Raw genomic sequence first — 12,709 nt, 5'->3', positions numbered from 1 at the left:
CATCTATGAGACTGTAAGCAGCAACCAAGAGGCAGAGTCTAGTACCAAAATGTTGTAAATTTAAGATTGCAAGCTCGGCATTGTGCAGGAGACAGTTTTTGTACTTGTTGGATGGCCTCTTCCCTCTCCTACGCTCCTGCTTCATGAAATAGATGTGTAAAGAGTTCCCTTGAGTTCTTTACATTACTGAATTGGTGCCTATAGTACTCTTTGAGATGTTAGCTCTGCCTGCCAAGTGGAGGTGAGGATGTAGGCTGACGTACATGTTTTCTTTCAGAGGGGAGGAGATGAAGATGCACAGCAGATCAATGTCACAGCCACTCAGGTAGGATTTTACGCAGCAATGCTTGACCACAGACACTTTCCTCATCAGGCGGATAAAAGCAGTAATCAATACATGTGTTGACCATGATTTGTGTGTCTACATCCAGACTGTCGATGGGGGTCGGTCAGGGCCACGCCTCACCTCTGAAGTCATCCAAGTTCCCAGCATCCTCTGCCTCTGCAGCAGCCAAAAGAATCGGGAGGAGTCCATCATCATCGGCCTCTAACATCAGGAGGTCAGTGATACCACCAGCGTCCTTCACTACCTCCATCTCATCTTCATCCACTTGTTCACCCCCTAGTTACATCCACTTTGTTTTCGTCATCATCTTCCCTTCATCACCTTCCTCACCTGTTGATCACTTCCATCTCTTCATAATCAGCTCCTCTTCATCATTTCATGCTCTTCATCTCTTTCTCATGTTCAACTTCATCACTGCATCCTCTTGTTCAGTGTGATCCAAACGAGTCCTTCTTCTCTGTCATGTCACATTAATCTCTTAACTGTTTCACTACTGTTGCACAGCCTGTTGTGCCTGTTAGTACTAACAGACGAGCCAGGAGCACCTTTTTGTTGTATTGCACAACATGTCGTACCATCAAACCGCTTGTAGTACATGTAGGTAGAAGTATAAATAGAGCTGTTGCTTTATTTGTTTTATATTGAAAACACATACTAAGATGACAGAGCATCAACTGTTTTTTTCAAATACAGGAGACAGGAAAAGTGGGTAAATTAGCCATAGCAGACAGTCACAGTTTTTATTTTGACATGGCATCATAATGTTCATTTGGTCAAGTAAACTGTCAGAAAGTTAGACTGTGGTCTTAAATCAATCTGTAGTTGCTGCATTTGATTCTGTGGGGCAGAATACAGATAGGTGTGTTCTGGTCCAGGATCAGCTGTTCTGATTCTGGAGATGGTTGACGGTTCATGTTGCTCACGTATGTTGTATGTGCCCCCCTACCCCCCTGCTGACCTCAGCTCAGCTCTCGGCTCTCGATTGGCCAGCTCTCTCAGTGATCTGTACGCTGGCGATATCGAAGAGGACAGGAATACTCCGTACTCCCCTCTTCCTCCCTCCTCCCCTTCCTCCTCTGTGTCTCTAAGCTCCTCCCCCTCCTCTCTGGCCCAACCATCCTTGTCCCGCTATGGTAATGGCCCTCGCACTGTGCAGCACGAGGTCAACAACAACAGCGGTCCATTTGGTGGCTCTGGGATGCCCCCCACAGGGAAAAACTTCATTCGGACGGGGCCTCAGGACTTCAGCCCCTACAGGGGGCCTGGGCCCTACAGCGCAATGAAAGGCCCCTCAGGACGCTACCTGAGCCGCTCCATACCTGTAAGTCCTCTGACACAGCAGCAGCTCAGCACCACCCCTTTCTGCTGATTGGCTCTCTGTTTTAACATCACTAACACACTGCAATGCACATGAGTGCTTGACAGTGGAGGTAAAACTGCCTCACATCATCACAGCTTAAATCATTTTAAAATCCAGATTTGTGTCCTCCGGTGTGGTAAATTAATCTTTCAGCACATTTTTGTCAGCTTTACAGTTGTTTGGTACAGTGCATTGTGACTCATTCAACCAATGTGTCTGATGTTTCCAGTGTGTTTCTGACCTCTCACATCCTGCAGTTTTACTTCCTCTGTCTTTAATGTTTCTTCCATGGTCTGACATGACAAGGTGTCATTAAACAACGTGCATACAATATAAACCATCAAACAGTCCAGGGAAGCTGTTATTGTGTTCTATATAAAGACACCAAAGGTACAATAATTCAACAATTTTAAGATTTGTCAGTTGACAGAAAAGTAATAAGCAACCATTTTTATGTACTTTTACGTTATAACGATGAGGCAGACTACTTTCTGATTTTGGGGAAAGTGACAGTGAACCTGAAGACAACACAAAACCACCCACATTGCACACTAGAGATGCTGCGATTAGTTTGTTATTAGATTAGTTGACCAAAACCTGTAGTCGATACAGCACAATGACATTATTTTTCCACAAATCCCAGGTTGTTAGGAGCCTCGGGCAGAGTGAATGGTCAGCCAAGATATGATGCCTCTCAAGCAGATAGTGTTGACAGCCTTGCTCAAGGATCCAAGAGAGATAGCTTGGTCTTATCCCCTTGACCTTCTAATCAGTAACAAGAGCCCTAAATGTTTAGCCAGCACAGCCCACCAGAAAAGTAATCTTAAACCATATTAGTAACTGAACCTTGAAGAAAAATTAAAGAATTTTAAAAGTAATGATTCGTTTCTTATCCCTGGCCTTACATTGCTTTAAACTAAATATTTTGTGGCCATGGACATTTTATTGAACATTTTACTGACAAAGTGATAATTACCAAAAACAATCAATGGGTGCAGTCCTAGCAACATCATCATTACAACTTATTAATGTGTTACAAAATATCTTTTGGCTTAGTGTCTGTTTTAATCAAAGAATCTTGCTTTATTTGAGACACACTGAAAAAGAAAAATGCTCACACTGCTCTGATATTTTTATTGTGATATAGTTAATTTGACGATATCACTCTCGTGACTTTTTCAATATCTTTGTAAACCTGCTGAATTTTTACAGTGGTGTTCTTGCATCTCTATTATTGGATGATATAAATCAGTGGATCTCTGGGGCGTATCTCTTCCGTCTCTCATGTTAACATCATTAACTCACACTAACGTGAAGCTGTTGCTGAGCTGAGGAACTTGCTGAAATATAAATATCACTTCATCTGCAGGACAACAACAGGACGGAGTCGATTTTCACGCAAAGTTTTTAGTGTTAAAGATTCGTCTGGCACATGCACGTGTCTGCTGCAATTATAGAGCCCCTTCACACATTTATGAAGGTAATGCTTTACATGACATGTTTTGTTTAGGTTTTTTAGTAAGAAAAAAGATCTGAATTCTTTAATATACTAAACATTTTCATTTGCAGTGTTGGATACAAGATGTCTACTATATGTCTCAGTGTTTCCCCTGGGTTGAAATGGCTGTGAGGTGGTGGGGTGTAGGAAAGGGCCGAAGAAAATTTTGAAAATCAAGATGCAAAATGGGGCATTCTGGCACAATTTGGAGCACATTTTGTTGTATTTGTAGCCATTTCCAAAAACTAAATTAAATAAAATTTTCATGTTTCTTTTCTAAAAATTAGTGATAGGAAGAAAATATGACAAATATAAACCCACTTGTCCTTGCGATCAAAACATGTCAACTAGTCCAGTCTATTATGTTCTGGTCAGATTTCCACAAGTCATTCCAAAATGCCACATCAGTTCCTATTACAAATTTGAAAAAGATGACAAAGGACTTGAATCTGGAATCAAGTGGTGACTTTTACTTTTTTTCTAAAAACAATTACATGTTAGGTACCAAATTCCCACTTCATTTTTATTTATAATAAAAAGGTTATGTCATGACCTTCATTTTACTTAAAAATGTGAAAGAAAACTTCAACTCTGGGTTAACAAGGAGGTTCTGAAGGAGTTAGTTCTGTTTTCAAAACTGTTACCTTTTTGAACAAAGAAATAACTTCTTTAGAATACCAGTTGTTAACCTTGTGTTAGAATACATCATTTTGCACTGTGATATCTGTCAGGCAGCTGAATTAAAGACTTTAAGTAAACATTCTTAAACACAAACACCAAATTTGAACACAAGCTCTCTTTATTACATGAGGCAAATCAAATATAAGTGGGGATTAATGTTGATCAATCTAAGCTTTCCATGGGTGTATAGTGTTTCTATAATCACGTTGGCAGTGTCATTCTATTTTGATAAATGCTTATGCAGATATCAAAACGACCCGCCCGCGGGCCTCTGAACTGTTGAAATTACAGAATTTGTTTTGCCATTGAATGATATAATTTCAGGCACTCTATAAATCATTTTATCAAAAGAAACTAGGAACTTTATATTCCGTTGAAATCATTTGTCTCATTCGTGAGAACGGGTTTTGTCGTGCCTAAATGTTTTAACGGGAGCCATTTTTGCAGTCACTGTCAACTCGTATCGCCGCGGACAACAAAACAGTAAGCAAACTCAGTAAAGGAGGCGAGATCGATGCCTACACTGCGTTGCTCACTTTATTTTGATGACATGCGATAGTTTTGATACTTAATTTGACATATGTCTGTGATACACACCTACTTTTAGCCCCGAAAAACGAAACGATGGAGCGCTGCCGCTTCTTGTCCGCAATGGGGATGTGCCTTGCTGTCTTCACCCACGGCGAGAAAAGGCTGCCATTCTGCCTTGTTGATTTCAGTGGCGAATATACCGGACTTATGTGTCAATGCTTTCTAATATTTAGCATTACTTTTTTTTTTTTTTTTTTTTTTTTTTGGGCGCGGACCATTGAGGCGGCAATGTCGGCAAAGTTGTAATGAGGCGGTGGCCTATACCAGCGAGGCGGCCCGCCTCGTCGGCATATAGGAGGGGAAACACTGTGTCTGGAAGACCATCCTCTGCGTTTTTGCAATACAGATGTCAAGTTTCAACATCATACAGCTGTAATGCTGCTTTGGTGAAACTCAGAACTTGGGAATTTCTGACCTCTTACTTGGTGAAGTGTAATGGAAAGGCTGTCAAAGTCAGAGCTCTGAAAGATTTACTGGTAGTTCTCATCATGTCATTTATTCAAAATCTACAGCATTGGACAAGTAAAACAAATATTTCATTATAGGTGAATTGAAATATAAAAGAAGAGCCAACATAAAAAGTTCCATCTTTAAATGACGCACATTAACAAATAAATGAATGTCATGTAGATTTATAGTAACCACTTAAGAGTTTACAGTCAAGCATCTGTTCCAAAAAGTACTTAGTAGCAACGGAGATGACTATGTTAGGTCCAAAGTGAATGAAAACTACGCCCGCCCGTTTTTAAAAAGAATTTTTCTTCATATAGTTTTACTTGATGAACCACTTTTAACTCCAAATGTCTGTTCTATTAGTAATATCTCAAATAGCTACTGAGATATTGTAGTTCAAATGTGGCTTCAAATTTTACTGTGAGAAAATAACCTACTGAAAATGGGTCTATTAGCATTTTTTTAAAAATAAAATACAAATAACTGTTCTTGGAAGGAACATGACAGGGCTCCAGACTAACTTTTTTCCAAGGAACACAATGGCCCCTAGCTTAAAATTTTAGGAGCGCAAGCAGAAAATTTAGGGGCGCACACCAAAATCGACTTGCAAATATTCACATTTCCTCTCAGTTTCACTGTATTACTGATAAATACTTGCACAATAAATGCAGAAACTATGTTTTCAGTTCACATTTTATTGTGCAGCACCTGACACAACATAACAAGAAAAGACTGCTCAGTTGACATATAATTTCCGACGGATTAAATCTTTAATAAAAATGACCTTGTGCTGAGTACAGGCATGTGTTATGCATGTGAACGTTATGTATTTATACTGAATCACGTGGAAATTACTCTTATAAAGGTCTGTTGATCAGTTCATCAATTTTGGCAAGCCTTTGTTTTGATAGTGTTAAAATGGCCATTTCCTCCAGGCTTTTATTTTGAAGGCATATTTTTATTGCTACAGGCTTTTATTTTGTGACCATTTCAGCAACACAGGAAGTTATTCTCTAAGAAGAGGTTTCTTGATATGACGAAGATGCTGCTGAAAAGTCCGAAAATTCACATAAACATGAAAGAAAATGGTTCCACGCTGTGACTGTCGAGCAAACAATGTGTCTAAACTTAGAAGCAGCTGGAATGGGGACAAGAAGGGAGTGAAGAACAGAAAGATGAACTTGTGTTCAAAACAAGGCTGAACATGAATAAAGGCTTTGTGAAACATCAGGAGCTTCACCGTAAATCGTCCCTCGCTCTCACACACGTTGGCCCGCCTTCTTCTTTGGTGTTCGTCTCCTTTCTTCTTCTTTTAGAGTTGCTGTCGGTTAAACCAGCTCATTTTCATTACTGTGTACTGGGCTGAAGTGTGGAGCAGAAGTTTGTAAGCAACAAAAAGTACTCAATAATGAAAAATAAATCAGCAACTTTACTGGTCACAAATGCGACATTTAGTCGCAGTCTGGAGCCCTGCATGATGTATCAGCCTAAGAGTTCACAGGTACCATTTTGAACCATAGTGTATGATGAAAAAGAAAGTTTTAGGCAAATCAGAATTGGTCAAGCAGAAGATACTTGATTGTTTGAGATGTAATAATCATGTGTAAAATCCTCTTAGAGTATTCTGTATTCTCCTCAGTTTTGTATGCAGTTAAGAACTGATTCTAGTTTATTTTTACATTTCTTATTTCCCGTTAATGTGTCTATTGTGGCGCTATGGGTCTCCTGTTGACATTTGGGGAAGCAAGAAGTTTCCCCTATTGGGGCAACATGTTCAAACTCCCTCGTTTGATACTTCTCTATATGCAAACAGAAAGCCATCCACGGCCTCACACATGTAAGCTAACAGGCTTGCAAATATCTATGCTCCATGGTAGTATCAATATGTCTAAACCAGGGAACTCATTTCTGTCTCTTCTGTCAGTCAGACTGAAAAAGTAACATTTAAACTAATATGTTAATGTTTGCTGGTTTTTTTCTGTGTGACTCTGTTTTCCTGAATCTTGCAACAGTGGTGGAAAGTGCTAAGGAAGGATGATACATATAACCATAGTAAACATATTATTGGAGATACCATCCATCCCTCCATTGGCCTGTGGAGGGTTGTGGGGGACTGTAGCCTATTCCAGCTGACGCAGGGGACACCCTGGATGAGTCGTCATCTCACCACCAGGCTAACATGGACACAAACATTCGTGAACACTGAGATCTATGACCAATTTAAAATCACTCATTAACCTACCACACATGTCTATGGACACTGGGAGGAAGCTGGAGCAGCAGAAAACCCAAGCAGGGACAGGGAGAAACTACAGACTCCAACAGAAAAGTGCCCAGCCAGCCATGCAGCCATGAGGCTCAAACCCAGCCGTTTTTTCTGAGGCAACAGTGCGAACAACTATTTCTCTGTAGAGAAGAGCATGCAGTTCCACAAGAAATAGCAGTACGACTACAGAAAGCTTTTTTTTTTCAACTGCAACAGCTTGGACCCTTTGGCACATGAACAAGAAGAGGCTGGGATTGAACCTCCAACCGTGTATTTAGTCGACCCCCACTCTACCACCTGAGCCACCATTGTCTCAATAAGAAACACACCACGTTTAATGGTTTCGACTCTGGAAAATATTCTTATGCTGCCTGCCAAGATGAGTTTCTCACAGTCATTAAGAGTATAGTAGAGTCATTTTGGGGGGGTTCCGTGACCAACCTCTCCGTACCTTTTTTTCTCAGTGGATTTGGCATACTAGACCAATTTGAAGGAAATTTAGCTCCTATGTACCTCCCAAAAACGACGGCTAACTTTTTTTATAGCCCAAAATCCAAAATGGCTGCCAAAATGACTGCCACCCCCTATATCTCAGGAACTAATTCAGCCAGGAGGATAATTTTGGTGTCTAGACATAGGTTTTGGGGGTCAAGGATTCCAATTCTGCCATCAGTTCACTTGTAAAACAATTCCATAGCAGAGAAATTCAATATGGCCGCCAATATGGCCGCCGCTATACAATTTTCTTTTTCTCAACTACTATGGCACCTAGAAAGCTGATGTTGGTTTGTCTTCTTAATTTTCAGACACATCCTGAATAATGGATTCTGCAAGCGACAGTGATGAGTTACCATCAACGTCTTCAGCCAAACACGAATGCATTCTACATTGCGGTAAACCCTGTACCCAAGCCGACTCTCTGGATAATATCACAGAGCAAAAATGGCAGTCGATTCGGGACAAGTCTTTAAGATGGAAGGGACTGGATCGTTTTCAGAATGCATGTGAAAATGTGGATTGGGGGAAAGGACCAAAAGGTCATTTCATGCACAACGCTTGCTATACCACGTTTTCTAGCAAGCGCAGTCTTTCTCAAGCAGAAAACCAAAAGCGAAAATTACAGGAAGATCTTGAAAAAGACAGTCAACCAGGTCAGGAGGATCCGTCTCAAGCTGCCACTCTCTTTTCACCGAAGAAACTCCGGTCTAGTGTGGGTGTCGTGCACGACAAGAACTTGTGTGTGTGGTGTAATAAGGGACCACGCAAAAGCAGTCACCGAGACTGGGGGCAACTGCTCCTCCTATCAATGAAAGATGCCTGGACAAAGTTCAAGTTGCACACGGTACATTTGGATGATCCGGTCCTGAGGTCAAGGCTCAATACACTGATTGCATCGGTTCCAGACTGCGAGACAGCTTTTGGATGGGAAATCCGCTACCACCGCGGTGAATCTCTCCGTCTTGCTGCATGGACTAACCAAGAGTAGAGAGATCGTCGACCTGCTGCACAAAGAGGGCCTAGGCATCAGCTACAATGACATTCTCATGTTACGAGATTTCTGGGTGTTCAGTGATATCAAGTGCTCCCCTAATTGTCCCTCTGAACTTGCCATTGGGAAGCCTGCAATCGCTGTTGTGGACAATGATGACTTCAAGAGTGATACATTGACTGGTGCTGGCCACACTAGACCGGAGTTTCTTCGGTGAAAAGAGAGTGGCAGCTTGAGACGGATCCTCCTGACCTGGTTGACTGTCTTTTTCAAGATCTTCCTGTAATTTTCGCTTTTGGTTTTCTGCTTGAGAAAGACTGCGCTTGCTAGAAAACGTGGTATAGCAAGCGTTGTGCATGAAATGACCTTTTGGTCCTTTCCCCCAATCCACATTTTCACATGCATTCTGAAAACGATCCAGTCCCTTCCATCTTAAAGACTTGTCCCGAATCGACTGCCATTTTTGCTCTGTGATATTATCCAGAGAGTCGGCTTGGGTACAGGGTTTACCGCAATGTAGAATGCATTCGTATTTGGCTGAAGACGTTGATGGTAACTCATCACTGTCGCTTGCAGAATCCATTATTCAGGATGTGTCTGAAAATTAAGAAGAGAAACCAACATCAGCTTTCTAGGTGCCATAGTAGTTGAGAAACAAAGAAAATTGTATAGCGGCGGCCATATTGGAGGCCATATTGGATTTCTCTGCTATGTAATTGTTTTACAAGTGAACTGATGGCAGAATTGGAATCCTTGACCCCCAAAACCTATGTCTAGACACCAAAATTATCCTCCTGGCTGAATGAGTTACTGAGATATAGGGGGTGGCAGTCATTTTGGCGGCCATTTTGGATTTTGGGCTATAAAAAAGTTAGCCGTCATTTTTGGGAGGTACATAGGAGCTAAACTTCCTTCAAATTGGTCTAGTATGCCAAATCCACTGAGGAAAAAAGGTACGGAGAGGTTGGTCACGGAACCCCCCAAAATGACTCTACTAGTATGTTATGTAGGGAGTTCACCCTTTGGAACTCATGGAACGATGAAGCCAAACATTAAAGGATGAGCCCTTTGAGTGTTTTTTTTTATTTAACAAAATATAGAATGTCTGTAGTCCATCAAGACAAAAAGGGAGCTAAAGCTGTGAAAGGATGTCATGCTTTTTTCCCCACAGATGACGGACATGCTGTGAATAATGTAAATATTGAACACCTCCAGTAATTACCTGTAATGGACAATATCAGCATTAGACTTGCAGTGTTGAGTACGAATACCCAGGGGTTACACAGTTTTACATAGCCTGCAGTTGGTGTCATAGATTTGCTGTATTCCTATTGCAGATAGAGGAGTAAACTGGAATTCTCTTTCCCAAATTTTCTCTGTTCCTTTAAAAACATACAGAATACTCAGCAGTCACATCTAACCTAAAGTTAAATACAGTTTTCTGTTTTGTCTTTCAGTCTCTTCAGTCTGAGTACATCCAGTACTAAAACTACAGGTCTGGCCTGAGGACACGTTACTCTTCTCATTATCCAGAACTGTTCCTGTCGGATGCTCAAAGTGAGACTAATGTATCAGCTGGAGTTTCTCTGTCAGGAGAAAAGAGACTCTGAGATGGTAACAGCTGCTTTCTGTTCATACTGTATGTAAATGAGCTGCTTGTAAATATGATGTAAGCTGCACGCGTGTTCGGCTGAAGATATATTGACATGAAATAGACATATTTTATATTTCTTATTTGTGACAGAGACATATTTTTGTTTTAACAATATTAATATCTTAATATTTTTGTTTGTTTTTTTTTGATAAAGGGGGAATCATCTGACAACAAATTTCTGCCCCATTTTAGATGATTTCTTCAGCTGATTTTTTGGTGATGTGACTGATCTGTGTTGTTTTTCTAGTTAAAAGCAATAATAATAGAAGAAGAAGGGACCCAAAAACAGAATGTCAGCAACTAATCTCAGGGGGTTAAAGTGCATATGTGCGTGAATATGAGTGAGTGTGTGTCCACTTGGCCTTAAAGAAGCATTTAAACATTACTTGTTATAAAGTCATGATAGCAAAGATGAAAAAAACTGCCTTGTCTCTCTGGATTGATACCATAGACTGCATGTAAAGGTGGAAGACCTGTCACCACTTCCTCCCACTGTCCATAAGTGAAAGCCACCATATTGCAGTAAAATATGGGTGCTGCTATCTTACACTGAGAACACCATGTACACCTAGAGTCTGTGCGGTAGAAACTGTAGGGTGGAGACGAGGAGGTCCTGCCTCCTTCCAGCACAAACCCCTTGAGCTTGATGCTGCCCAGATGCCACCAGCTTATCTTGGACTGTTGGGGACACTGGCTATGCACTTACTAGTTTCTTGATGAAGATGATCAGTAAAGGCTTGCTGTCTCGCTAAGTATTAACTGTTTTTCCCCATAGATTGCTCCTACTTTAGCCTGGAATTAATGATTGCTCAGGCAGCGGCCCCTTCAGTACTCTGTCTTCAGCCCTGGATTCCTACCCAACAGGCTAGTAGCAAATGATGTCATTCGCATAAGATGTCAGTGCTGATATCTACCATATTTCATCATTTGTGAAGCTGTGATGTCCATTTGTGTGTGCAGTCTCTCAGTACACGTGGAGGTGAAGCCATTTGTTGTCTCACAAATTAGTCAACAGAAAATTAACTATTTATAATAGGACGTAATTTTGTATGTACTGATTCCCTAAATTCACTGGTTCACACTCCTTTAATGTGAATAGTTGGACTTTGGGACACCTAACTGTACTTCTTTTCCCCCCAGTTAAAGCAAAAATCATTAGATTAATCAGTGATAAAAATTCTAATTAGTTGCAGCCGAGTCTTGCTGAGCTTTGCTGCACAGATCACACTGTGCTGCATAAACCTACACAGAGGGGAGAGTTTCTGAATCTGTTACTGAGATACAGATCCTGAAACAGTTGGTGGAAGAGCACCTTAAACAATACAAACTGTACAGGTTAAGTAGCACCCCCCTTGAAAATGGTGGTATTGCAGTGTTTGTTGTTGGTTTACCTTGTCACCCTGCTGCACTGATGGACGGGTGTACTCCAGGACAGTGACATCACTGCTGGGTGTGGTTACAGGTGATGCAGCTGGAAAGCGCAGATGCTTTGCTTTTCAGCCTGTTGTTGAGTTACTCTTTCAACCTTAACGATAGATGCCCTTTGAGGGATGTATAATATCAGTTAAGTATAAAGCTTCTACCTCGTCTGATGACATCTTCACAATGTTTCCTTTATTTTACAGTCATATTGTCTGGAAAAAATGAGTTTACATGTTACAAACATGTCAGACACTCCAGAGCCTTTAAGACATTCACAAGGAAACAGCAGAAAACACTTATTTTCCCTTAAGGGAAATATTTTGAACAGATCTTTGAGTGTTGATTCTCATCACATGCGTTATTTTAGTATACAGGCTCCAAAGTGCCCTAGACATTTTACAGCTGCTCATGTTTGAATGTTTGAATGATTTGATCAAATCTCTGATGTGTCACACATCAGGAAGTTTATTTTCAGCTCATAGCCCCAAAAGCTTTTATTTTGGTATTAACTTGTCCATATTATGAAGATGTTTAAATGAAGTTGTTGTTTCACTCATGAATGTCCTGAACCTGTATTTAATGTAATGTCAAAGTCTTTTATTGAGAGAAAGTTGAAAAATAATGTAGATATTTTTTCTTTTAACTGACAGCAGATTTTCTGTCTGAGCAATAACAGGAAATAAAGTATGTATTCTTCATATTCTGCTTTTGGATCCATGTTAAATGCTTTACAGCGTGGTTTGATTTAAGGCAAGGTGGCTGCAGGTCAGTCAAAACCCTCGACACTAAGGCACATTCTCAACTGAGTCAAAATCCTAAAAGTCAAAAACTACAAGATCAACTCATACTAACGCCAACATATTCTTGAGCCGAAGTCTTAGCAACCACAAATCTAAGTCAAACCTCCACAATAGTTCAACTTATCCAGAAGTCAGTACACTATGACAGA

General features: G+C 40.6%; 1 protein-coding gene across 3 annotated transcripts in view; it reads left to right on the top strand.

Moving 5' to 3' along the window:
- cdc14ab (cell division cycle 14Ab) overlaps positions 1-12,458 on the top strand; it is a 48,424-nt gene extending 35,966 nt beyond the window's left edge. Inside the window, exons 13-17 of one of the 3 annotated variants that reach the window (XR_002596728.2) lie at positions 278-325; positions 432-560; positions 1,310-1,667; positions 3,076-3,186; positions 10,142-12,458. Coding sequence is in view for 2 of the 3 variants with exons in the window: in XM_022215633.2 (XP_022071325.1) it covers positions 278-325; positions 432-560; positions 1,310-1,667; positions 10,142-10,171 (565 nt within the window). In the remaining variant the exon portion in view is untranslated. The remainder of the gene's footprint in view (positions 1-277; positions 326-431; positions 561-1,309; positions 1,668-3,075; positions 3,187-10,141) is intronic. The other 2 variants (XM_022215633.2, XM_022215634.2) reach the window with 2 other exon arrangements.
- Positions 12,459-12,709: the final 251 nt, after the last annotated feature.

Source organism: Acanthochromis polyacanthus, chromosome 15 (assembly GCF_021347895.1).
Source record: "Acanthochromis polyacanthus isolate Apoly-LR-REF ecotype Palm Island chromosome 15, KAUST_Apoly_ChrSc, whole genome shotgun sequence".
NCBI classification, from domain to species: domain Eukaryota; kingdom Metazoa; phylum Chordata; class Actinopteri; family Pomacentridae; genus Acanthochromis; species Acanthochromis polyacanthus.
This window is presented reverse-complemented; position numbering and strand designations above follow the sequence as displayed.